The sequence below is a fragment of the Lissotriton vulgaris genome, chromosome 1_1 (genome assembly GCF_964263255.1).
Source record: "Lissotriton vulgaris chromosome 1_1, aLisVul1.2, whole genome shotgun sequence".
NCBI classification, from domain to species: Eukaryota; Metazoa; Chordata; class Amphibia; order Caudata; family Salamandridae; genus Lissotriton; species Lissotriton vulgaris.
The window spans coordinates 774873008-774900677 of record NC_141685.1 but is presented as its reverse complement, the minus strand read 5'-3'; the positions used below and the strand labels follow the sequence as shown (position 1 = coordinate 774900677).

The 27670-nt window shown below is 43.1% G+C and overlaps 1 protein-coding gene across 1 annotated transcript in view; it reads right to left on the bottom strand.

Moving 5' to 3' along the window:
• The window catches only part of HMCN1 (hemicentin 1), a 1183532-nt gene that overhangs the window by 621599 nt on the left and 534263 nt on the right, over positions 1 to 27670 (bottom strand). Inside the window, exons 21-26 of the mRNA XM_086956029.1 lie at positions 26785 to 26944; positions 22369 to 22546; positions 20809 to 20936; positions 17051 to 17323; positions 13750 to 13845; positions 11888 to 12082 (exon numbers count right to left, since the gene is read on the bottom strand). Of these exons, the coding sequence (XP_086812155.1) occupies positions 11888 to 12082; positions 13750 to 13845; positions 17051 to 17323; positions 20809 to 20936; positions 22369 to 22546; positions 26785 to 26944 (1030 nt within the window). The remainder of the gene's footprint in view (positions 1 to 11887; positions 12083 to 13749; positions 13846 to 17050; positions 17324 to 20808; positions 20937 to 22368; positions 22547 to 26784; positions 26945 to 27670) is intronic.

Below are 27670 nucleotides of genomic sequence, written 5' to 3'. Positions count from 1 at the left end.
TTCCTTTTGGCTCGTAAGGGGCAATAAATAAGCTAGAAATCGAAGAATTTAAACAACCAAACATGACAGATCATTTTTGTTTACATTTGGTAAAGGCTGACACCTTATGCCTGGTTGCACACAGCAAAAGACCAACAATTGATGGATGGAATGTAGTACAAATTAAAACATTCACCCCCAGTCAAGAGATCTGGGTTAAATCCATCATTCTTTTGCTCACCACGCCACCCCAGTTTAGACCTGGCCATATGCAAATCAGTCTTGACTCTGTGCCTCATGGGAACAGTCCAGCCCGAACTGCCAAGCCAGTTCCTCACTGGGCCAGAAACAGGCATCCTAGGAATGATTTCGGGGTTTCACCCCTCTTCAGCCAGGATAGCTTGATTCCAGTGGCAGAGTGATCCCGGGGCCCACATCTGGGCTTACCTGGCACACTTAGAGCGAGAAAGCAAAAGACACACAATTGATGGATGGAATGCAGAACAAATCAAAACATTCACCCCAGTCAAGATATCTGGGTTAAATCCATCATTCTTTTGCTCACCATGCCATCCCAGTTTAGATCTGGCCATATGCAAATCAGTCTTGATCCTGTGCCTCATGGGAACAGTCCAGCCCGAACTGCCAAGCCAGGTCCTCACTGGACCAGAAACAGGCATCCTAGGAATGATTTCGGGGTTTCACCCCTCTTCAACCAGGATAGCTTGATTCCAGTGACACAGTGAGCCCGAGACCCACATATGGGTATACCCGTGCCACTTAGGGCGAGAAAGCAATCGTCCATCAATTGTGTCTCCGTTGTACACAGCTGCAGATTTAACATTTCATTACTAAAAAGTAAAAACAGAACTAAGCAGTATGCTTGTATTATTATTTGTGAATAATCAATTGATGCACTTGAATCACAACCTTGCTGGGGCTCAACAGTCTGACTTCTTGCATAATAAATCTCAATAAAATCAAAGATAATGCTCTCATGGACGCATTTCAAGATGTTATCCTGCTTCCATTAGGGGAGCAAACAGAAATCCTAATCTGCAGTTCCAAAGTTACATCAACGAAACCGTTAGAAGGGAGCTCCCCTCTTTAGTAAGAAATCTAAGACACTTGAGCCCTCATCAACAGTTACTAATCGAAGAGCTTTGCGTCCTGCCACAGAGTAGCAGGAACATTTAAAGGCATTTGAAAAGGTTTTGAAGACCAGAAGATCTTATGTCTTGCAATATACATGATTGAGTTGACGACCCCGACATGTTCAGAGCAAAATTAATATCAGTTTCAGGTGCCAACTAATCAAACTAACATTTCCAGTAATGTCAGGAACTGACCATATTCTTGATATTTATTTAAGGTTGCAGATTTGCAGGGGCTATCCAGTGATGTATAAGTTGGTCTATCTCAAAGCAAGCCTTCCACAGGCTATTATGCCCTAAAAGGTTTCCCAGATTGCAAACCGTAATCTTTCCCCAGTCTATGAGTTTTTTTGGTGCTTGGCGTAACAAGCCCCAAATTCATTAATCAGTTTAAACATTCTGTAACATTTACACAGACTTGCAGATCACCTGCCTTCTGTCTATCTGAAAGATTCTTAAACCTGTTGTGATTTCACAACTCTTAAATTACCTGGAATTAAGCAATCATGTAAGTGATTTCAAGTCAGACTTCTATCATAAGCAATGAAAATGATCTGATGAATGCCAGGGACCAATGATCATCCTTGACCACTCTGTGACTTTTGACACTATAGATGAAATAATAAATACAAACCAAGCCTGCTGTTCCAGCAATCCCAGGGGAGGTCAGTGAGACAACACAAAGGGCCAAGGTATTTCGTAGCAAATAGGATGCAACATGTGAATTCAGGCTATTCTTTTCTAACAACTAACATCTCCTGTGGTGTCCTATAGAGTTCAGCTCTCTCCCAAGTGTTATATTGTACCCATGTGTCCTTTCGAGAGACTGTTCAAAGCATTCCCAACTTCAGCTAGTACATGCACACTGATACAATTTGATTGCCACGGAATATGTGAGGATGTGATTAATTACTGATCAGCAAAAAAGTTTCTTCCCAATGACCAACAAGCATTTGCAATGCAACAGGTCCTCGCATTAATTAAGTTTGAGCTATTAGCATTGCTAAATATTGCAACACCAATTGCAATAAAAGTCTATAAATTGTAGGCCAAAAAAATGTGTAATTATTTTTGTAGCAATGGTGGCATGCTTCGCTTTATATGATGTTTAAAAGTAAAGTGCGCCATACCGCGATTGCTAGAATAGTTAATTGTGGATGCATTAACAATTGATGTGTGCACTGATGGCTGGTGGTGTGTGCCTATAGAAATTGTGCACTGATGGCTGGTGGTGAGTGTGCCTGGTGGAAGTGGGCACTGCCGGCTGGTGGTGTGTGTGCCTGGTGGAAGCGTGCACTGACAGCTGGTGGTGTGTGTGTCTGGTGAAAGCGTGCACTGGTGGCTGGTGGTGTGTGTGTGCCTGGTGAAAGCGTGCACTGACGGCTGGTTGTGTGTGTGTGCCTGGTGAAAGCGTGCACTGATGGATGATGGTGTGTGTGTGCCTGGTGAAAGTGTGCACTGACGTCTGGTGGTGTGTGCCTGGTGGATGCGTGCACTGACGGCTGGTGGTGTTTGTGCCCGGTAAAAGCGTGCACTGACGGCTGGTGGTGTTTGTGCCCAGTGAAAGCGTGCACTGATGACTGATGGTGTCTGTGTCTGGTGAAAGTGTGCACTGATGGTGTGGTTGTGTGTGTGGTTGTGTGTGTGTGGTTGTGTTTGTGGTTGTGTGTGTGGTTGTGTGTGGTTGTGTGTATGTGGTTGTGTGTGTGCTTGTGGTTGTGTGTGTGGTTGTGTGTGGGCTTGTGGATGTGTGTGTGGTTGTGTGTGGTTGTGTGTGTGGTTGTGGTTGGTTGTGTGTGTGGTTGTATGTGTTTGTGTGGTTGCGTTTTTGTGTGTGGTTGTGTGTGTGGTGGTGTGTGTGTGTGGTTGTGTGTGTGGTTTGCGTGTGTGTGGTTGTGTGTGTGTGGCTGTGTGCGTGGTTGTGGGAGTCGCTTTCCCGCCCACTAGTCACCCAAACTGTTCTTTCCAGATCCCTCAAACAAGGCAAGGCTAAGCACACAATCTCACAATGGGGCAGATAAGTTCAGCCACGGACCCACAGGATGATGGAAATTACGTGTTCGCACTCCCAGGAGCCATCACTCAACTATCAGCAGCACATGCGAAGTGATGGGTGATCTGGGTGCTGTCAGCAAGCAAAGGAACCGCTGTAACTACACAGACGCCGACATGAGAAGAGATAGCTCATTATTAAACCGTTAACTAGAGTCATTCTGTCAAATGTTTGCCAAACTGCTGCATTTTTCTGCAGGAATGTTTGATATTTTGGTAGGTACGAGGACAGCGATTACCTCAGTTGGAATAAGTAAAAGACATAAATAGCATTCTAAAAACAATTAAGGATCGACTTTTGAGACACCGTGAACACAAATTTGATTAAAGAAAGACCTCTGTTTTAATAGTTATTAGTCAATTAGTCATTAAAAAAGTTTAAACCTGCATAGCAATCATTTCAAAAATACTTATTTAATGTTCCATAATTAAACTGTACACAGCCTATTCTTGAGAGCACAGAGCCTGTGGGCTGGGTTTTCGGCAGTCCAATGCAATGAATTCGAGAAAACCCCTCCGTGGAGTATCCGTTTGCCTCGTGTCCCTGCAAGCACCATGTGTTCCTTTGTTCAGCCTGGCTGGGGCTCTGTGTCCGACGCAGAAAACAGAGTTAAACCTACCAGCCCTTAAAGAGCGCGCAAAGACAAAACATGACCTCACCACTGAGGACGGTCAAAAGAAGGAGTTTAACAATTAATTGGAAAGACCTGGGACGTTTCGGTAAATATGACTTGTAGACGGACTAATCTATCTAAACGCTTAAAGGTAAGAAAAACATCTGGCCCCTATGCAGGCCTTCTCGTGCCCCTTCCCAACCAGGGCCCCTTTCACTCAATTGTGTGATGAGGCTTTTGTATGAGCACATCATCATGCGGCAGCTTAGAAAACAAGCAAGACTAAAACACGAGCCTGAAAACATGACCTAAGGCTAATGTTCTTCAAGTATAAATGAACTCACCAAAAATCATCCATTTGAACAAGAGGGCAGTATGGTTCAGAAACATGAAAACCGTGTAATTGCAATACATAAATCAAATTTGCTGTTTTCTAGGACAGCTGTATGTTAAGCATATAAAATTGTGATGATTGTCAAAGATGGTTAAGGAGGGGGGGTATATCTGACATTACTAATAGCAGTAAAACCAAACAAACGTTATTACAGCTATACAGTCAACAAACAAAATCCCTTTGTAATGTAATTGTACATTAATTTAGACACAAAATATTGATGTCACTAAGGCAACTGCTTCCATGTGATGAAGAGAACGTTCTATGGGTGACCATTAAGTGGCATTTACAAGTTAAAACAGTATTTTAACTCACAAGTCATAGCCAACAAACGCAGCTGCACTAATTGCGCCTCCTCTGTTACAAAACCTAGTGCTCGGCAGGAGAAGTCCCCTTCGTGAAGGACCTATTGCGGACTCACAGATATGGGGTCATTGGAGAAACATATAGTAGAGCAGAACACAAGGGCACATCCTACCTACCAATTAAGGGCAAAACTAAAACACCAGATTAGAAAAGCAGCAACACAACTATAAGTACAACAGATGATAGGGTAAACTGTTGCCTTCTCAACTGGGTAGGCAAGTATACAAAGTTTCATAGATTCATGCCTGTTAGCCCAAAAAGAAGTAGTCCCTGGCCTGTGTTCAGGCCACTATTTTAACTTACTCTTCCTGGCTTATATTTAATCAAGCCTAGAGTCAATCATTTATTGTATGTGGGTCACACAGAGCACGGCCTAAACCCATAAATTGTGCATGATATATGAATGCGCATCTGGCTTTGTACGTCAATGTGTGGCAACTGGCTCCAAGACCATAAGATAGCGCAAGGTGTTAATGCAGCTGTTGCAAAATGCAGAGAGAGGTTCCAGAGCCGGTAAGAAAAGTCAGAGCTGGTGACTTCTGCAGAAAGCAGTCTGTAACCACAGCTCCAGTCCTATGATGACTGCTAAGAGTTTAATGTAAATACCACTACTCTAAAGATCTAAGCAGATCACACATTTCAGTCCCAGTAAATATGGCCTTGGTTAATGTGTCTGCTGCACAGACCTAGGCGTGTTTTGCATGCCAGTGGCAGAAAGATTGTGATGGGGGAGAGGCAGTGGAGGTGCAGACTCTAGAAGTTGCGTAAAGGAGAGTAAGGGGGCGGGGAAGGGAAACTGATCAGAGAAGCAGCAGAGGGCTGATATAGTCGGAGTTAAAGATGCCTTCAGGTAGGCTGTGAATGTTTGTTTTCTTTAAGCAATCAAACTAGTTTCGTTAATTTACACGCACATGTAGAAAGTGACATTCTGACGATGGTTAGTTAAAGTGCAGAAATTGGGGGAGGAGGTTGTACTTTTCCACAATAAGCATCCTTGAAGCAACCTGCGAAACCTGCCTAAGCATTAAAGAGGGAGAAAAACAAAGTTTAAACAAGTGCGGCTGCGAAAGCGCTGTGCTTTGTTTAATTACTAACGTGAGCCAAGCACTGTTAAAGCTGACAAGTGGTGCACGCGCCCAGCGCACATGCTTGTGATTACTTTTGCAACCACGTTGATGTTCTCGGTGGCCACGCAGCTCACTGAGAATATCAAAGCAGCCGCGAAAGTGATCACGCAGGCTGACAAATGGTGCGCGCCACCGGCGCACCTGCACTGTACCCAATCCGCCTGCAGCCTTTGGGAGCACTTTCAGAAGCCCCTTACTAAATATCTCGCAAAGTATCGCTTACGCGATAGCTAGGCGAGACCTAAAAATGGACGGCAATCAAATAAACACCTATTTTTAAAAAAAATCTTCAATGGAGACAATGTTTCCCAGCAGTTGGGTCCTCACTCTGCTGCATAGAACCTCCCCTTAACTCACCTTCTTCTCTGGCCATCGAGACAGATCTCAAGGTACGCAGTCTGTGGGTGACTTTGACTCCAATCTTTCATTTAATTGAATGTGTCCTTTTCACCTGCGCTGCCTTCACAGGTCCTTCCACTTCCACTTATCCTCACAGATGCTCTACACTAGTCATGGAAATATTTATCCAGAACCATAAATCTGGACTTTTAAGTCCTATGATCAACAACTTAGACATTGGCCCACATCTTTTTTCTGCATCTTTGTTTTGAAAGATGATACAGAAAGAGTGCAAGTTATTTCTTTTTATATGTTAACTGTCAACTTAATTTGGATCATGTACAAAAGTAATTTCTTCCTCTTTGCTTATAATGCATCCAGGCATACAATTTACAAAAATAAATAGAAAATAAAACAACTGCTTGTTTTTATAGGACTTGGCCAAGCTTCAGAAGAAAAGCGATGTTCTTGATGAAAGTGGAATTTCAACTCTGAAGCATGGTCAAGTTGTCAGCTATGGAACCTGGAGGCCATTAGTTGAACTATTTAATCTTAGATTATATCACTTAGCTTCATTTCCTTTGTTTATCAAAACTGAGTTCTTCGAAATGTGCAATGTTAACTACAGCATTGGTATGCAATTTATTATCCATGTGAGAGAGCTAATTTTGTCAAAGTGTTTTTACTAGCAGATAATTTTCCAACTCAATATTTACCACTTTCTTCACAAACTAAATTGTCTGTTATCACCTAAAATCAAAGCAGGGCTATATGAACATTGTAAAGTTACATGGAATGTTGAAATCTATATGGAAGAACATCTTTTATGGAGTACGTCTACCCAATAAAATGTTAATTTTTTGCCATGGAATTGTAAATTGATTCTAGCATTTTCTGAATAACTGATGCAACTGGGCAGGATTGTGGATGCTACTTCAGAAAATGCACAAATAACAGATGAAATTGCCCTGAGAATGTATCTCGAACATTGTAATTTGGCCAGAAGAACACATTTTGCAGAGAGAATTGACTCATAAAAAATTAATCTAGGGAGTTGTTCATAATCCTTAAAGAATTAAAAAACCCTGAGAGTGGCAACCAAACGATTCCGATATCCCAACCACACTGTGATAATCTTGAAGCCTACTTTAAACAAAAAAATAATACCTTCTATAAAACATTCTCAAATCCAGTAGGCCCCATCACAAAGGAATCCCAAGAAATTCCGCCTGTCTGCATGTTGGAAAGTTTCAGCCCAATAACTGAGGATCAGACCTTAGCCCGTATAAAATTCGATAAAGTCGGGGTCTCCGAGAGATCCAACACCCCCTCATGTGATTGCTACCTTAGCCCCTATTCTGTGCACCCCAATCACAGATCTATGTAATCTCTCCCTAAAACTGGCTAGGATACCCTGCAAATGGAAGGCAGCATACATTAAGCCCCTGCTAAAAAATATCCACAGCAGACCCCCAGAATTTTGGAAATTATAGATCCATCTCCCTCCTTCTTTCTTTTTCCAAAATCTTAGAATCAGCTGGAAATGCCCAACTACTATTATATTTGGAATCTAATCATCTACTCTTACCAATCTGCATTTCACGCCTCACACGGTACGGATGCTGCACTTGCGGAGATCACAGACACCATCACACTGGCATTAGATCGGGGATTGGTGACCATGCTAGTTCTTTTAGACCTCTCAGCTGCATTTAATACCATCTCCCATCAGATTCTAGTGCATAGATTCTGGGAGTTTGGTATCAGAGGCAAAGCACTGGAATGGCTGGTCAATTTTTTGTCAGAATGTACAAACCAGTTCCAGTTGGGCGAGTACGCATCAGCTCATTCATATATTGATAAGGGGGTGCCACAGGGCTCAATCCTGAGCCCATCACTGTTTAATGTGTATATGGCCCCCTGCAGGAAGCTGGCTCTGTATGTACTACACCAAAGTGAGGTATAGTGTGCACAGAGTCCAGTGGAACCCCAAAGGTAGGCAGAGGTAAAGTTAAGTAGCACCTTATTCTCTATTTGTGGTAGTGTGGTCGAGCAGTAAGGCACCCGCCTTCCACGGCCCAAGCTCGAGTGGGGCGGATTTGCAATGTGTCCGGCCGGAGCCAGAGGTTGCAGATGACCAAATCTGGTGTTCACTGGAGACAAAGTCTTTGTGCTTGAAGGCAGACAGGTCCTCCGGGGTTTTCGAGGGGGAGACAGGCTGGTAGGGCTGGGGACAAATCAGTAGGTATATTCCTCTTGTTAGCTGCTGCATGGCTGTTCGGTCCTTCTTCTTTTTCTCGTTGCAGGTTCTTGTCTGAGGAAGCAAGGTTCAGGGGTGCCCCTAAATACTAGATTTAGGGGGTGTTACAGGTAGGTAAAAGGCAGGGACCAATGGGTCCCTTCCCTGGGGTGGGTACACCCCCTATAATGCCACCCTCCAGTGGGAGGGGGGCATGAGCCTGTCCCTGGTTGGCTGAGTCCCCCCATCTGCAAGATGGCGGGGACTGAGAGTTGTGCTTCACGCTGCCTCGCCCACATGAGGGGGGGAGTTGGCAGAGGTGGGCACACCTCTCTTTCTCACTTGTTTTTCCCGCCGGTTCTCCCGCCCAAAGTGGGGGTCAGAACCAGTGGGGACCAGTTGCTGAAAGCAACAAGTGACCTGGGGAAGCTCACAAAGGCGGCAAGCCTTTGAAGCTTCCCCTTCGTGAACCCTGTCGGTCCTAGGGGAGGAGGCTTAGCACCTCGTCCCAGGATGTGCATTGTTTCAGGCCCCAGAGAGCAGCAGCTCTTGACCCAGGGGTCAAGAAACATGTCTGGTGGTGGCAGCTGAAAGCAGCCACTCAGTCAGGCCACTAGTGATAGGTCGTTTTTCAGGGGGCATCTTTAAGATGCCCTCTGTGTGCATTTTTCATTAAACCCCACACTGGCATCAGTGTGGGTTTAATGTGCTGAGAAGTGTGGTACCAAACTTCTCAGTTTTCAGTGTAGCCATTATGGTGCTGTGGAGTTCATTATGACAAACTCCTAGCACCATATGCTCTTAATGGCTGCAGTGCACTTACAATGTCTAAGACTGGACTTAGACACTGTAGGGGTACAGGCCTCATGCACCTGTACCCTTAGGTCAGCACCAAAACACGCAGCCTGGAATGGCAGTGTGTGTCTGTAAAGGTACAGGGCCTCTAAGGGTGGCACAATAAGTGCTGCAGCCCTTAGAGATCTTCCCTCGTCACAGTGCCCTGGGTACCTGTGGTACTATTTACCAGGGGCTGACCTGTGGCCAGAAATGCCAATTGGATTAGTTTTGGGGAAAGAACAAAGGCCCTCGGAACCTGAGTGGCAGGGACCCAGGGCACATCAAGTGAAAGTGCATCAGTAGTCTGGCAAAAAGTGGCGGGGGTTACTTCAATAGAAACTCGCTTTCCTACACTCCCCTGGCAAAACTCATCAGGTTGTATGGTTTTGAAACCATCTCCTATGCTGATGACACTCAATTGATCATCACCATGGACCATGACCCCACCTTGACCAAAGCAAGATTTAAACAATGCCTGTGGACAGTAGCCGTGTGGATGTCCAAGAACTGTCTTCAACTGAACATGACCAAAACAGAGAGTCTTCTGTTCGGGAAGGCACTGACAGTTTGGGCAGAGAACTGGTGTGTGGCACCCACAAACCTGTAATAAACAATAGTGTTGAATCTTTACCTGGAGCCAATGAGAGCAATGATGGACAAGTCAAGGAGTCGCCATTCACTACTTTCTGCCTGGCACTGAACTGTTCCTTTGAAATTAATCTAACAAGGACATTTTCGTGCTCAGTTCTCAGGCAAATGAAAAGAATGAGTGTATACATATCTTCTCATGCTCGACACCTGCCCAAAAACTAATTCTTCTAACTCCAACAAATAATAAACTTTATCCAGCCTTGCTCACTTCCTGCCAAGCTAAGACACTGGTATACATCATGGACCTGCCATTTTCTAATGAACATTAACATCAATTAGGCAGAAATATCAGATAATTTCTTTCCTACAGTCTCTAATCAAAAGTACCTTGTACATTTCAGTGAATTCTGCAAAGAAATCTAAAAACTCACAGCACTAAAATGTAGCCACCCAGAAGTGGTGGACATAATGACAACTGGGGCAAGAGGAGTGAGGGACAGAGCTCCTAATATCCATTCAGGCGCCAGAGGCAAATGGACTTTAGATCTGGCTATGACTTTCTGAACTTCCAAAGAGGAAGGAGCTGTTAACTGGCAAAGAACATCTCGCTTTTATTTACAGAATATGTATATTGCTTTAAACTATGTAAATTTAATCCAACGTACATGTGCAAAATCCATAGAATTGGGGACATTCGTATGCAAGACATTGCTATGATCTGCAATAAGTAAGTATTGGGGGAAATATATACATACTATTTACATTTGAAAAACTATACTCAAGATTGCTATCTTAAACACTATTAGAACATTGGGCTGGTAAAAGCCCTCAGAGCAACATTCCACGTTCACAGCTGTTGCTGTGATTAAAGGCCTCTCGGACCCGAGGGGATTTACACACCCTTGGGTCTGGAAAATTGCTTCGAGAGGCTTTGTTTTATTTGTTAGAACATTCTGACCTCGAGTGGCAGAATGTTCTATTAGCCTTACAGCCCTTCGTAGCTGGGCTATACTGGCCATTAAAGTCCCGCTCCCTTGTTAAAGGCCCTATCCTTTTGCTCGGGCCTTTAACGCTGTAGCTGGCCTTTAATGGCCGGCATAGCACATAGCGGGCTATAAGGCTATAATAGAAACATAAGAAAATGTTGGCTCTTGTACCTGGAGACTTTTGAATGAGTTGACCTTTCTAGTTAACAGGTTAGAAATTGCTCTTCCATTTTTGAGTGATGCAACACTGTAATCTGTAATATTATGAAATTCATTACTATAATTGATGCTGGCAGGTTTTTATGTTATTTGTGTGCGTCCGTTTTTGTGTATGTCGGTTTTTCTGTAATTCAGAATTTGCAAAAATAATCAGAACTATTTTCAAACTAAAATGCACTGGAATTTAGAACAAGACACACACTGAAAGCCCATCTTTTTAAAAATAGATAATAATGAAATGCTGGTACCTACCAGCCCTGTCATATGCACTTCTTTAATTTACTCCCCGCTCCCTTTTCGCCTGGCCCTGGCAGCTGGCTCATCTTCCACTTCTTCCTCATCTGCTTCGCTAACTTCAAGAACTTTTAAGAAAGTGTCTGATTGCCAAACCCAATCATATCTTCCCTCTGTAAAACCCTCCAACACTTTTTTTCATGTATTCCCTTCGTGTAAACCAATGAATGCGTAAATACAAAATCACCTCAACATGACGAATTCCATTCTTGAATATTACAGCCTTCAGTTAAGCAGGAGTTTATCACAGTCAGTCACTGCTCAATGTCCAATACAATTGGATTAGGTAGTCCCACATTCTCCTAGTCCCTTTAAACGTTAAACAAGTGAATTCCATGGGGCTCTAAACCTACTTAGTTCTGCTTTAGCCAGAAAACATATGTTCCAAGATCATGTTTGAAGTACAAGAATTAGGAGCCACTGATAAAACATATTTAATAAAAGATTGTAAATACTCATACAAAGATATAAACTACAAGTCAACACATACACGTTATAAGGACATCTCTTTCAAATACTTGATAGACTTGTAAAGTATAATTTTTCTTCAATATCTGATGCGAAAAAACTTTGATTGTATACATACTAAGTAACACCCTAAAATAAGGAAAAAGATCAAAATATAGTTTTCAAAACATTGAAAAAAAAATTGCTTACAAGTGCAATATACTGTGAGAAGAGACGCTTGCGACTTACCGTGAACCTTGAGGTTGTACTTCCGTTCCGTGGCGCCAGCCTCGTTGACAGCCACGCAGGTGTACTCGCCATTGTCATAGGGGCTAACAGAGGCAATGATCAACAAGGTGCCATCCTCTTGAATGGAAATGCCTGGCTCATTTCCTGTCAGATCTTTTCCATTGCGCATCCATTTGATGACTGGTCTTGGAACACCTGGCAGGAATAATAGTATTCTCAGGCAACATGGAAACAATACGAAGAAACACATGCAGAAGGAACCCAGGAAGGCATTCACAAGCGAACAATTGACTCTTTTTAGAGATGATGGGCAAGATGTACAAATCCATTTTTCGTTCACAAAACTTCTGCTTTTCAAAATGTTTTTTTGGTTTGTATGAAATCCATTTTGAAATGCATTTCAAAATGCCAATAGGAGGGGCTGTTAAAGCGGCACCTCCGCCTAATTCTGAGTCACATAAATGATGGTTTATGACCACAATTGCAGTTGCAATTCTTTGATAAATTACCAACATCTGAAAACTGATGGTAAGTTCTTTGCAAGGGGAAGGGCTCCATAGGGACACCCTTCCCTTTGTGAATGTTGCTGTTAGCCTCTGGGTGATCAGGGGGCCATTGATTGCTTTCCCAAATGGGGTTCATTTAAAACTCAATGGCTGCTTTTAAAAAAATGTTTTACTTTTTGGAAATCAAATATTGGGACAGCCTCTACATCTCTGCACTGACAGCCAATCAAAGGGAGTCGCAAATTGTGACCTTCCTATTTGCTACTCCATGCAATGGGCAATTTGCAATGCAACATATTAGTACATTGGTCGTATCGCAAATTAAATTCCCAGTCGCAAACATGGGATTGCAAATTGCACAACTGGCCCATAGCAAAAATGTTTTTCAGAGGGTTCTGGAGCATTCCATGAGAGGGGGCATTTCCATTTGCATCTAACGGGTAGCGTGTCAGGAAAGAGCATTCTTGTTGCTAACAATAAAGGTGGCCACACTTGAACGCAACTATAATTTCTTTCAGAACATATGGTAGCTTATACCACCCTGCACTTACTCCAAGGGAGGCAGGACTGCAGCAGATAATCATATCGAAGGAAGATCTGTCATATTTAAGGAAAACACCCACAATGATTTTGGTGCATTGAAATCACCTACATTATTCATCCGTATTTCAACTGGCTGGCCTACACTGCAAACTATGGTGGCTGGTTCAGAAAAACAGTATGGTATCAATCCACCATGCACGTCTGGTGCCACTGTGAAATCACAAGCAACTAACTGAAGAAAATGGCAGCCATATGCTAGAGTGAGTAAGATTTGTTTGTTTGTGTTTCAGTCCTCTTCTGCGTATCTGTTAATGGGAGGTCCTTACGAAGTAGTCAACAAAATGTGAGCAGTTCCTCAACATAGATACTCACAGCCACCAGCAAAGTGCCATGAAATAACTTGCTTAAAGGGACACAAAACTTACTGGTACATTACATGCTAAGCCTTGGCATCACTGGTGAACACATTAGCATGATCTTTACTCTATGCTAAAGGTCTTAGAATAGGCATGGTGTCACTTAACTGGCACACATCACAACGGCATGTAGGGATGCAATATCCTTTATATAGCTCCAATAATTGTACTTCAGCCCAACATTTACCCAAAATCGGACTGGACCACTGCATGCACTGTGCTGCCCTTTTACAAATGGGCCTCATGTAATTAACTGGTCACATCTAGAGCTGACGTTTCAGAGGGGGGGAGGGGGGTACCAATATTTGCTGCTATGATGGAGAAATCCACACCCTGAAGTAAGCTTTGTATGCCAATTTGACCAAAAGTAGGCATATGTGTTCTCATATAAGCTTACCTTTGACTGGACAAGGGAATGCGATGCGCTGGTTGGCTACCCTCTCCTGGTAGGGTGTGTTGTAAGGAGGCTCCAGCTCATCTACAGAGGGAGGCTCTAGAAGACACATATTGAGAAGGAGGCATAGTTATGGGTTTGAACTAGAAATTAGACCAAATACAGAACATCTTACATGGCAGTAAGTACATTTTGAGTGATCTCTTTGATGGGTTGACAAGCCAGCATGTAATTTTATTGGAAAAAGAGACCACAATGTTTTTCTTGGTACTCCTGGTCAAATAATGAACTGATAGCTGATGTATTAAGTGCTGAGTTTGGTGAATTGGGAAAGGGTTGCAGGCAACAGATACATTTTTAGTCCAATATCTTTCTGTTATGTCTAACAATTTTTTTTTAAATTACATCATAGATTACCAGAAAAGATTGATGAAACCAAAGTCTAGGTGCAAACCAAATGCAGGAAAAATGGCTATCACAAAAAGGGCAGGAAGGCCAGTGTAAGCAGAACACTCAGCTACTTAATTGTCATTTGTGGAAAACTGATTTGTCATCTGACATTTAAGGGCAACTGTGAACGCTTCATTCTTTTTCCTCTCCTACGTACGTACATCTAGTTTGTGTCTCTCTTCACCTCCATACCTCTCGACTTAACGATACCTACATTCCTACCTTACTTGTCTTTATTCCTATGACCACAAAAGTAGGTGTATCCCTCCATTATTCTAATGCAGTTATTTTCTCACTTGCTGGCTGCTTCATGTTTCCTACTTTCAACTAATTTCCTCTCCCTTTCAAAGGTAACTTGTCCTCAACTTGACGTTTTCCATCATTGCTCCTTCAGCCCTCCCCTCACCTGTGTATTCTTTCTTCTGTGACATTCTGGTTTTGTTATTGTAATTGTGTAAGCTTAGGCAGGTAATTATTATCCCCTAGGTATATATGCATTTATACCATGTAATCATTCACCCGTAACCTTTCCTTTATTTGTAAAGCCCTCTAAACTCTCAGGATCATGTCCGTGCTATAAAACCACAAAACATAAATAAACAAGAGGTCTCTCCTTTCCTCGAAAGCTACACCTATAATTTAGGGCACCTGGTTGGCTGCGAACACTCAGTTCAAAGGTGAAAACACCTCCAACTGAAGGAGGCCCAGCCTAAAAAACCTTTAGAACACCTCAAAAGAAGACCAGAATAAATGTTATGTCAAGTGGTCCAAGCCATATTGATGCCGCCAATACAACTTTGAGTTAACCCTACAGATGTCCATAAAAGTCTCTAAAGATTACTAACATAAGTTACATTCCTGGGTAGAGGCCAGAACCCAAAGGGCAAGGAAGGATGGAAAAAGAGCAGAAACATGCAGCTTAGGGGAGCACTGAAGCCCCCTGTCATGGTCTATCTTTTATATACTATTTTACAAAACATGTGATTGTGAGGTTGTTTTTTGCAGATCGCTCAATTTATCTATTAACTTCAAGAAACCAATGTTTTCTATAATATATAGCTTTGTAAAGGCCTAAGCTTATAGCTTCAAATGAAGTATGAGTAGACCTTTGATGACCTTTGATGACTATTAAACAACATGCCACTGTGAGAGAAAGACGTAGCCCTGTAAGATATTACAGACACCACTCTACTCATGCATACCGAGAATTCTCAACTGCAGTCAGACTTTGGGGACAATAATGCATTGTAAGAAAGCGTTCAAGCTTATGTAGGGCGGCATACCAAGAGCAGTCAGGCATTGTCAGATTGTAAAGTCATCTAAATTCAGACTTTAAGTTTCTAAAACCATACACCAACAAATAAAATATGTATTATAACAAAATGTCTTTGTATGTGTCTCCATCTTAAAGCTGCCCTGCCTCCTTCCAGCGTAATAGAACCACAGAGTTCTACTTTTTACAGTTACAGTAAACTGCTCCGGAATCTCCTAAAAACTACCCTGTAGGATTGCTCAGTCATGGCAATAAGTCTCTCCTTTGCAAAAACACATAAAAAGTATTATATTGACTGTTGCGCTGAACAAAATAGTTCCATGAAACTTTAGCTAAATCTAAATGTGGAAAAGCAGAGATGATTCTTGCGGGGTTTTACAGCATAACACAGTCTCAGAAAGAGCTCTTTCTTAATTTGGATGAATGCTAGACCAGATATTGTCAATACAACAATGAAGGTTACTAAGTGTGCCGCTTGTACAAGCATCTTCTGCAATGTCTGAGGCCTAACTACACTAAAAACATCTCACCACCAGAGCCACAGGAACAATAGTAACTGCATTTGTTTCCTGCAAAACGCAAACTTTGTAGGCATAGTTACCAACCGCTTGAAAAATGTATACAATGCAGATGCAGTAGAGGTTTTGGGACCACTGCAATGAGCCCATCCTGCACCCATACTACCACAACTCCTCTGCCTAGCAATCACAAAAGTGGGCAGCCTGATCTTTCTCTTTAGTTCACAAGACTTCATGTAACAAACAATATCCAAGAGATATGTACCCACCTGGGACTTAGAGTCAACAACAATGGTTAAGTTACAAATCCCCAAGCTTGAGAATCACTGCAACCACATCGTGCATAAACACACGGAACACGTTTTGAAATAATTGCACCACTGATTTGCCTGAAGCTGAATGAGACTTTTTGTGTCTCTTTCTTTCTCAGTCATTTGCACATTTAGGGACTGATTCTCAAAGACAAATACACTTTCAAGTCGGTGTACTCATTTTCAGCACCCCGAATCAGGCTAACCAGCAAGAAAAGACATTAGGCTTTGTAACATTAGTGAATAACATAGGTACTTTTAAAAGAATATAACCTGAAATAACATAAATGCTTCAGAGCATTCTTAACTAAATACTATGTAATTCTAGAGAAATACCACTGACACCAAACAACATAACTTAGGCCATGTTGCAATAGCATTCATCACCCACCCTGAAGGGTCCTGGCTGTTCACATTGAATGACTTAATCTTTGATAGGAAAGAACTGTCATAAGTAAGGTGAAAGAAGAGGTGGTTATCCTTCTCTTTATCCTCAAGCAGATCTACTTTCATAGAGATGAGCTGCACCTTCAACTTGACATTTTTAACAGCATCCTCTCTAGCTAGGTTTCAACAGATTAACTTGGGGAATAGTTTATACTTGTCCTACATTTGGTTTCCATATAATTTTGAAATTAAAACCTCTAAGGCAGAATGTTGTCAAATCAAATACTCTCTAAACTACCAAATAGCAAAATATGAAATACTTAAGTAATGCCAATTGGATTTACTTTAATCTTGTACAAAATTACCTTGAACTTCTATAGTTACATCTGCTTCATCACGGCCAGCTATATTACTCGCAATACACTTGTAACCGCCAGAGTCCGACACCTCTGCTTTATCAATGCTAAGTGTTCCATCATCAGAGGAAACATACTGCCCACCATCTATCAGGATAATGCTTCCATCCTTGTACCAGGTGATCTCTGGAGGAGGAATACCATAGGCACTGCATGGGATGTCGATCCGGTGTCCGACCTGGACCTTCATGACTCGAGGACCTCGCTGTATTTTTGGAGGAACTGAAAAAGGCAGAAAATATGCAAGAAAATAATATATACTGGTACAGAAATTGGCACAACTATTGTGGGGCAAGGAGCTTGAATTTTTGCAGTCGAACCAAGTGATGTTTCCATACTTCCCAGCATCATCAAGTAGAACATTTTCAAATAGTCTTTAAAATTACTTCCAACTATTCATCTTTAATGTCATTTTCTACCTATTTACTTCTAGACATTACACACCAACAAATGTCCAAATACAAACAAGAGCACACACACATACACAAGCACACAGAGATAATGTGCGCATCTCTATTTGTAACTAACTTCTTTAGAAATAATGCAGCCTGCATTGTGCACCTCTGTTCTCAGCTTGGGGCCAACATGCACATACTCCTTGCAATGCACAAGAGCCTCAGTAATAGAGCAAAAGAATGTGCAAGTTGTAAGGTCAGATAGATATCAGAATATGTTGCCTAAACATTTAGAGTCTGTATGTTTCTAAAAAGTTATAGCTAAGAAGCAAAACACAATATGTGTAAATATGCCCTAAATAGATTCCTCTTGTGGTTCAATAACTGAAGTGTGAATTTTTCAAACAATATTTCATAGTTCGAAGCCTGCTACTCCAAGGCTCTGACTATACCTACTTCATAGTGTGGACAACCAGCTTCTTGCAATCTCTTCCTTCTACTAAATACAACATTGGTCTCCTACTTGTTATAAACTTCTGCCTCTTATCCGAAAGAACTACAGTGGCATATTTACAAGTGAATGACAAAGCATGTTGTTAAGCAAAAATTGCCAACGCCGTTCTTCACCATTCTGAAAATGCAGGGATGAGCCATATTTAAAATGGTACAGCACATTGCTGCATTTTCCCTAGAGTTGGCACCAAACTCAGCTGCCTAGTGCCAACACAGGCACCCTTGCACTATAGTGCAAGGGTGCCTGCATTGACAGAATGATTGTTAATGTACAGGAAGGTGTCCATTCCTGCACATAAACAATCACTCATGGTGATTTGTTTTTTCTATGTTGCTGCACAGCGCAGCACACATTGAAACTGCAAAAACAAGGAGACATTAAACATTTTTCCCATTTCGCCATGTTAAGACCAAGTTCTCCCTGGTCTTAATTTTGACACTGCCCCATATTTACCCCACCCTTGTAAATAGGAGGCAGCGTCAAAATCAATGGGTGTTGAGGTGGAACACCCACTACTACACCTATTTCCCACCCCTTTCACGCTAAGTGTAGTGTGAAAGAGGGCCTTATTTACAAGGCTGTGTTAAGCCACATTAAGTGGCTTAATACCACATTTTAAATCGGACGAAGGGATTATCGCCACAGGAACGTCACAAAAAGTGACATTACTGTGGCAATAAGCCCTTGTAAATATGCCCAAGCAATGTTGTGCCTGCTAGGTGTCTGATGTTCTTGTACCTCCTTGACACTTCTCTATTTTTCTTGCTCTCCATTGTGGCATTCTCTTTTCAGACTATTTTTCATAAGGCCTGGATCCTTACATATATAACTTTAACCAACCCATGTACCTCCTCTCTTTTTTCTGACTGGACATTATTTCATGACTCATGCCTGATTTCCTCAATTGTATGCGCAGATACAGTCCTCCATGTTTAGGTGTTGAGCACCATGTACCGTAATCATGTTTACCGCATTTTGAGAATTATGCTGTCACCTTAATTGATCTCTGTAGTAACGTTGCCTTCATAAATAATTACTGTTGTTTAAATGTATTCTTTTAATTGGAATCGGTGTAGCATTTCTTCTTGTAACTAAATGAATAATATTCTGGGCATTATTGACTTTTTTCACCTTCTCTGAATCTGGACATTTGTATTTATCTCTGATTGGACCCATGCCCTGCTGCGGGACGCATGAAGTGATTGCATTTGGCAGAGTGTACCTGAATAGACATATGAATCAATTGTTTATTATTGGATGATGCTGTTAATTTAAGCTCAGGTAAACATGATTGGATCAGGTATTTGGTGTTCAAATTAATAGTTAAAGGACACAAAGACTCTCTCGGTTGGGATATTTTGCATCTGGAATAAGTGGTTGTTGAAGGGACAGACATTTGCTGGTTTCTTGGGGTTGGGGGATAATGAGCAAAGATGTCCTGATATAAATGGTCATTATTCTGAGGCCACTCCTGGAGTTGTTTTGAATTGTAAATGTTGTTTTATTTCAGTCATCCTAAAAAGTCTAGGGAAGAACTGGCTGGCCTTTTGATACCTTCTCATGTGTAGGAGGAGGGTGTTGGAGCGTGAAAGAACAGTAAATGCACCAGCATCCTAAAACAATGCCTGCATCTGTCCTACCTTTGGGGATTTGAGTGGTGTGCAGTTTGTAATGTGAGAGGAGGGTACGGGGCTGTAAGCTCCTTATGTGTTATTCTCTGGTAGGGGGAACAGGAAGGGATGTCATTCAGTCCCGGGCACTGACTTTGGCCAGGGGCGCATAATGATTTTTGGGGCATGCCCAGTGGGAGGAGAAGGAAAACAGGGACTTTGCAGATGCCCAGGTGTTTCCTCATACCCTTCCTGCTTTTTAGGAGAATGCAGAAAGGGATCATGACCAGGCCGGACTGGGAACGCAAACCGGCCCTGGCAATTGAGTCGTGAGGCCACGGGGTGGGTGTGCGTGTGAAACTGCTTTTGTTACAGGGGGCCGATATTGCATCTATGCCATGTTTTGGGTGAGGGCCAGTGTGTGCCCTGCCCTCGGACCCTGCACCGTTCGCTGTAGTGGTTTCACCAGGTGCACATCTGCATTGAGTGAAACCAGGCCTATTGTATCCAGGTATAGAATCCCATATTCGGTGTGTGAAGGCCTGGGATACACTGGGCTACTCGGAATTGTGAGTTGAGCAAGTCCATCCAGAATTACCCTTTTGGATGGATTACCGCCACATGTAGTGAGGGCCTGTTTAGTAATCATCATAACTTAGTGCAGATTCGAATATATGGTGTGTCCGGTTCCTTGGCTTGTAGCCTTGTAGGGAAACTGGGCAACTCAGAGGAATACAAAAATTTAGTACACAACTTAGCTAGTGCTTGATTTGTAAAGAAACAAAATAATAATAATGTTTTTTTTTAAAAGCCCACCTAGCACTGGTGAATGCCGAGGTTGCTGATGCCCAAGGGTGCCTAGTCTTGATCATACTCCATTACTCTTTTCCCACTATCATACACTTCGTATCTTTTTATCTCACAGTTGCAGGCATTTTTTTCACCACTGCTTTCTATCTTTGTCATTAATTTCTTATATTTCTCCTCCTTCTATCTCCCTGATTCTGCCTTCTTTCTCTTGTTCTAGACAAAGTCCTGATGATGAAAAACAAGGCAGGTCCCCAAATATGAGTGCAGGTGCCTCCCATGAGATATCTCATACAGCAGCTTCTCACTTTCTTACATAATGATGTTTTAGAAATCACATTCACACACTCCACTTTAGTGGGGGCTGGTTTTAAAACTCACCATGAACGCTCAGTTTTACTGACTGAGTCACATTTCCAGCTATATTGGAGGCTACACAGAGGTACAAGCTGCTATCCGACACCCTTGTTTCCAGCACTTTCATCGACCCAGAAGAAAGAATGGTGTGCCTGAAATCAAACAATGACCACAGCTTTAAAGAAAATAGCAAAACATTGTCTTCTAAGCATCCATCATATACTTATTTGTATGACATCAAATCCCCCACTTGCCCCACATTTTGGTACACCAAGCACTAGTTGTATGTCGTGGCTGAGATCCCCCGCAGGTTATGGCTTGCAAGACCACTAGGCCAACGTTTTTAGGGGTATATTTAAGAAAAAGTGGCGCAGCAAGGTCGCTGAGTCACTGGGAAAGGGCAGGAATGCATCGTATTTAAGGTAATACAGGAAATTCATATACTTTCCCTTGTATTGATGCACAATGGGCTGCTATAGTGCAAGGGTGCCTGTGCTGCAAGCAGGATTGTTTTTGTGCAAGAAGGGGGACCTTCCTGCACAAAAACAATTCACGAAGGCGTTTTTCTCTTTCTATGTGTGCTGCAGAATGCTTAGAATAACAAAAACTGCATCACTAGTGCCCACTACCTCCAACCTCTTGCACACATTAGGCACTGATTACAAGTGAAATAAGGGACTGTACACCCAAACAGGCAGAGATTCAAATCAGCAAGGAAAAGTATTCAGTTAGAGGTGAAGGGGTCTGAAGTACAAATGTTTTGCATTTATTTTTAAATATTATGCTATTCCCAGCTGAAGAATACACTCAGAGCTGTATTTCTACAAAGGATCGTACCCCAATATCAGGACTACTTAACCCCTCCCCTGCTGATGACGGAACCGCTCCGTCTTCAGCCGCGTCGCGCTGTGCTGATGACAGAGCGGTTCCGTCATGGCCCGGCCGTCGCCCCTGCGCGGCGCTAATCTCGCACCTGCGCGGCGCGTTCTATTGAGCGGGCGGGGCCGTGACGGAACCGCTCCGTCATGCGCACAGCGCAACCGACGCTGGTGACGGAGCGGTTCTGTCACCAGCATGCGCCCGCCGCTCGGCCGCCCTCCCCCCTTAGCACTGCGGCGGAATAGCCGCCGCAGTGAAGGGGTTAAATTACAGAAGTCATTGGACGCTTGTTGTTTACATTTTACATCTGTCACAACACCCATAATTTGTTCCCTAATTTTGCAACATTTATTATTTTCTAAATCAAATGGATCAGATGGTACCAAAAGCACGGCAACATGTGTTGGAGTCCAGTGGAAGGTCTTTTGGAAAGGTTAACTGGTTACCTTACAACTGTTTGTTGCTGTATTTGGGTATTACTATAGTATTGATAAGGTGAAAGTGTGAAAAAGCCCAAACAGTGTTAACATTTGTAACCACAACATAATGAAGTAATCATATTACAAAATGTTCTATATTACACAAGATACATTTGTTTTCTTGCAGCATAATTTAGAGAAATCTGAAACAATTTGGTCCTTTTCTACCCCTTAATTCCAGTGGGCCTGCCTAACTTGAACAACTGCCCCTGAAGTTTCTACGTACCTTGGAGAGAATGGAGAGATGAGCTGCCCTTCTTTGGCCCATGTGATGACAGGGGGTGGCAAACTTTTCACCTCGCAAGGAAGGAGAGCATCTTCTCCCGCAGTGACCGAGACTTCGATTGCTTTTTTTCGTGATCCAACTCCATCTTCAGAACCAGGACCAGACACTCTTGGCTTTACTGAAAAGATTTTATATCATTTTATAAGTACGAGTGGATTTTTATCCTTGAGCAGCACACTGTTAAGAAGCAACAATCTTTGACACTAGCTTGAATATTTCTCTTTTAACAAAATGTATTTTGCGTTCCATTATTTGACTATGACTGAGAATGTAGGCTTGATGAAATTAATTGATGGGTTGTAAGGTGAGGGAACTACAGGTTTTCCTCTAGCTGAGCCTCAGCTACTTCTGGCAGTGACAAACCTTTACCTGACGGATCATCTTTCACAGGGCCCTACTTGAGGCAAGGTATGGCATGCCCATGATGGGGAATCAATCAAAGGCCCTAACTCGCAGGGAGAAATCATCTTGTATGTCAGGGTCATCGCATTTTTGTTTTTACTAAAACAAACTGTATTAGAAAAACGAAAAGTATGCAGAGAGGGAACTAAACTGATCATGGCGGCTGCTCTGCATACTGTTCTTCGTTAGTAGAGCCACCAAAATAAGGGGTTGAGTTGAAGGCTGGTGAATCCCAGCCATCGGGTGGAGATTGCATAGTATGGTTGGCTGTACTCCACCAACTGAGCAAGAGACCAAGGTGTTTACTGAACTAGTGGGCTGAAGGTTGCAAAGAGGGTCTAAATGACCCTCAAAGTGTCTACAGCACAACATCTAAACACACTTGATATTTGCTGTAGGAAAGTGCCCATTTCTGACATGTACAACCCCAATTTATGACTGGGTTCTGATGCAATTTTGACAGAAGTGCATTTGGTTCCTGCTATGAGGGTTTCCATTGCCAGATCTCTTTCACGAAAACTGTACAATTGTTTCTCCAATTAGCAATACCTCTAGCACCCACTGTAAGTCCTTAGCAAGTGGTACACCTGGTACCTAGGGCTGGGAGGCTAAAGAGGGTAGCTAAGAGCTTCAGTATGTATTTTGCCAACCTAGGAGACCCCTCAGCACACTCATGCAAATTGCCATTGCAGTTGCAGGCTGAGTGACATGGTGCAGAGAAAAGTAAAGACACAGCATGGCACACCTCCAGTGTGCCAAGCCTGCAGGCACTGCATGTAATATAGGTAAGTCACCCCACCAGCAGGCCTTACAGCACTAAGGCAGGGTGCATTATATTACATGTGAGGTCCTGTCTGCATGAGCAGAAATGCCCCTGAAATGCCCATGTCGATTCTTGGACATTGCCAGAGAACAGGAAAGCCGTCTTGAGTATATTTGCTGGGCACTGGTGATTACGAGCTCTCCAGCTACATGATGGCTTCACTGAAACCAAGATGGTTGGGATCAAACATCTCGTATTAATAGGCACACACTGATTCCAGTGATAAATATATTAATATATGCGCCTAGAGGGCAATTTAGAGTTGCCCACTGGAAACCTACCGATTAATAGTTTACTGACTGGTCCTAACGAGCCTGCCACTACAGAGGAGTTTCTGACCGTTGGAGGTAAGAGCCTGCGCCCTCTGAGGTCAGAAACAATTCTTTCTCTCGGTGGGGGTATTGTCACCTCCTCCAGAACAGGATGGCCAAGTAATCAGCATATCAAGTCAGGAGGGTTCAAAGGCCTCTGCCACCTTTGATATGCTACCCCAGCTTCCCAAGACAGGAGAAATGCCAATCCTCTAACCAGGGCCCCTTTGGCACCGGTACATGTAGAAATGTAGCTAGTCAGGAGGTGTGTTCCCTATCAGAATAGTGCCAACCCTAAGGTGGGTGTGAGAACATGGGGTTCTGTACCCCCCACTTTTTGCTTGGCTTTTGATGCAACTTTGACTGTAGAGCATTGGGTCCCTGCTGTCCAGGTTCCCAGTACCAGTGTTCTTTCCCTAAAACAGATCCACAATTGGCCCTTTAGGCCCCCTGTACGCCCCTACTAAAAGGCATTGGGATGAAGAAAGACCCCTAGGGTCTCCTTACCTAGGCCATGCAGACTTCCACTGAAGCAAGCATGGCCTGGTGTTGAAAAACAACAAAGTCGAGATGGCACACTGCCTGTGTCCCATGCCAACTAGCAGTGCCCAAGATATAGGTTAAGTTAGCCCTCTAGCAGGCCTTACAAGCCCTAAGGCAGGGAGCACTATATCACAGGTGTGGGCATATCTGAACGAACAAATATGCCCCTACATTATTAGGGTCTATTTCTTAATATTGTATGTGCCTGGGAAACCATAAAGAGTACATGGGCTGGGAACTTGACAACTCGAGTTCCCAAGCCCCATGATGGCTTCACTGAAACTAGGAGTGTTTTGTTCCAAAATCACCTCGTAATAAATCCATACTGATGCCAATGTGAGATTTATTAAAACATGTACACAAAGGACACCTTAAAGGGGCCCCCTGAAAACCTACCGACCCTGGTGTGGTCACTGGCTGGCGTTCTGCAGCCTGCCACATGCAGACATGTTTCTGGACCCCTGTGGGGAGGTCTACTCTCTGGGACCACAAACAGTGCACATCCTGGGAGGAAGTGGCACACCTCCTCCCCCAGGATGGCCAGTGCTCAAAGGGGAAGCTTCAAAGTACTGCTGCCTTTGTAATGGGACCCCCAGCCTCTGCTGCTAGCAGCAGATGGCAGCCCCGGTGTACAATCCCACTTTGGGCAGGAACACCGGTGGGAAAAACTCAGAAGGACTAGGAAGTGTGCCCACCTTTGCCAAAGTCCACCCCTCAGGTGGAGGAGGCAAAGTTAAGCACACTTTTTAGCCTCCTCCATCTTGACTCCTCCAATTAGGGCTAGGTCTCTGCCCCTTCCCTCAGGAGGGTGGCATAATAGTGGGTGCAGTCACCCCAGGTAAGGTGCCTATTGGCCTTACCTACTACTCCCTTAAAACACCCCTACATTTAGTATTTAGGTGGCTCCTCCAGACCTGAAAACTAGATCTGCAACAACCTAAGAAGAAAGAAGATGTCCCGGAAGCCAGCCCTGCAGTGAAGCCTGAAGACGACGACTGCCTTGGTAGCCCAACCAGCCTGTCTCCAGCTTCGAAGAGCCTGCAACCATAAGACAACCTGTCTTGCAGCCAGCAACCTCTGAACACCCTGGGAGTACTGCTGCCTTTGAAAAAGACTCCAATCTCACATGGACAGCTGACCTGTTCAGAAGAAATCGACTCCAAGGAATCCTGTGCCATCAGGAAAAACGATTCCTGCCCACTCTGTACCCAACGCCCGGGTCTGAGTGGCTCACATGTCAAGTGAAGTATTCCAAGCGATCCTAACTTCGAATGCAGCGTTGGCTGACATCCACAATGGTGTCTGCAGTTTGAATCAAGTCTGTTTGTTGGAAGCAGAATCCTCATTGAAAAGCATTGAGCGCCCAATGCTGAAATTGCACCCTGAACCCGGCCAATTGAAATGCATTGGACCGATCTCAAATTTTGACCTCTCTACCCGGCCTCCCCTGTGCCACTGGTGGTGCAGTTTTGGTGCTCACCTGACCGTTGCCCCTTGCTGACCTTTGGTCCAAAGACTGGAACTGTAAGTGTGATACTTACCTGTATAAGCACATTATTAATTTCCTTCATAGGATAACACTGATTTGCTTAGAAATTGTCAACTTTTGAAAGTAAAAAGTATTTATATTAAAAAACGTACGTACCTTATTGCGAAGATCTTGGTCTTAAAGTAAAGTACAAACAAAGCTTATTTTCGAAAATTTGTGTGGATCTCTTTATTGAGTCATGTGTCCATTATTGGTCAATGTTGTGCAATAAATGTCTTACACTCCTCTGTGTTAGACCTAAGGCTGCTCACCCACATTACCACTAAAAGAGCACTTTGGGTTTTACATTGAGCCATGTATTCTTTTGAGGAGTCCGTGGACTCTGTGGACAGTAACCCACCTAGTGGCATACCATATAGAGAGCCAGCTTCCTATACCCTCCGTTCTGCTTATGGTCCCCTGTAACATTCAATGTATATGTATGTGGAGTTAGGAACAGAAAAAGTCCATACTTACCTTTATATAATAATCTTTAGTTTTGAAGGTCAGTATATAATCTTAATATTTCTGCATGCAACTAAGGAAAATGGATGGGAGTAGATAGAAGAGTGTGGGTACTGGGTGGTGGCAGAGGCTGCTTAACATGGAGTCATTGTGTTGGCTGTGTTGTAATGTCTAGAAGTTGTAATTATGGATACAAAGAAGTAAAGAAAAGACAACTATCTGAATGATTTTCAACCGCAACCGATCAAAATTGGGGCTCCTCAGTAAATCCTTCGGTCACTCACCATAGACAGTAAGCTGGACTTTTCGGGTGGCATAGCCCGCTGCATTGGTTGCAGTGCAGATATACTCCCCAGACTCGTCCCCTTCTGGAGAAACTATGAAAAGGCTTCCATCGGAACCGGCAGAGAACTTGGCATTGCTGGGAGCGATCAATTCTCCTCTCTGTCAACACAAGAACATAGTTTCAGAGACAATGTCAAAAGTAATACTTGTAGTTCTGTAGCAGGGATTCCGTTCTCTTACAGAACTGTGCATAGAGATCAGGAACCTCAGTGAATTAGGGTGACCCAAAACTCACCTCAGTATCCAAAATCCCCTTACCGAGCTAGCTACAGTGTCTCATTGGTCATACCAAACTACCAATGACTTAGACAAACCAGAACATGAACTTAGATTACCTCAGGTATCGTGGAACACATGAACACTCTTTCGCTCTATAATCATTTCAAACCAGAACGGGGAGTAAAAGAAGACACGTGCAAGTTTGAAATATTTATTTTTCAATGCAAGGTTCTTAAACGCAGTATCTTATATAATACCAGAATACATATTATAAAAATCAGAGTTATCAGCATAGTCACTAATCCATAGTAAGCGAACGGTGATAGCATATTATAATGCAAAAATCAATAGAAATCTGTATCACCTATATTTCGCGCACCCTATTTAGCATACTATATTATATCTAAGAAGGTCTCATTTGGGTTTTAGCAGGGCGGGCCCATACCCCTAAATGTCAGTAGGAGAAGATCACATCATCAGCTACCAGCTCTCTGCATGCGAAGCACCATCAAGTGTGTTTTTTCATTCTCAGTAACTCTATCTTAAACCAGCTTAGAGCCTAATGTTGGCAGCAACTGTATTTGTGTTATGTCAAGTGGTGCGAGG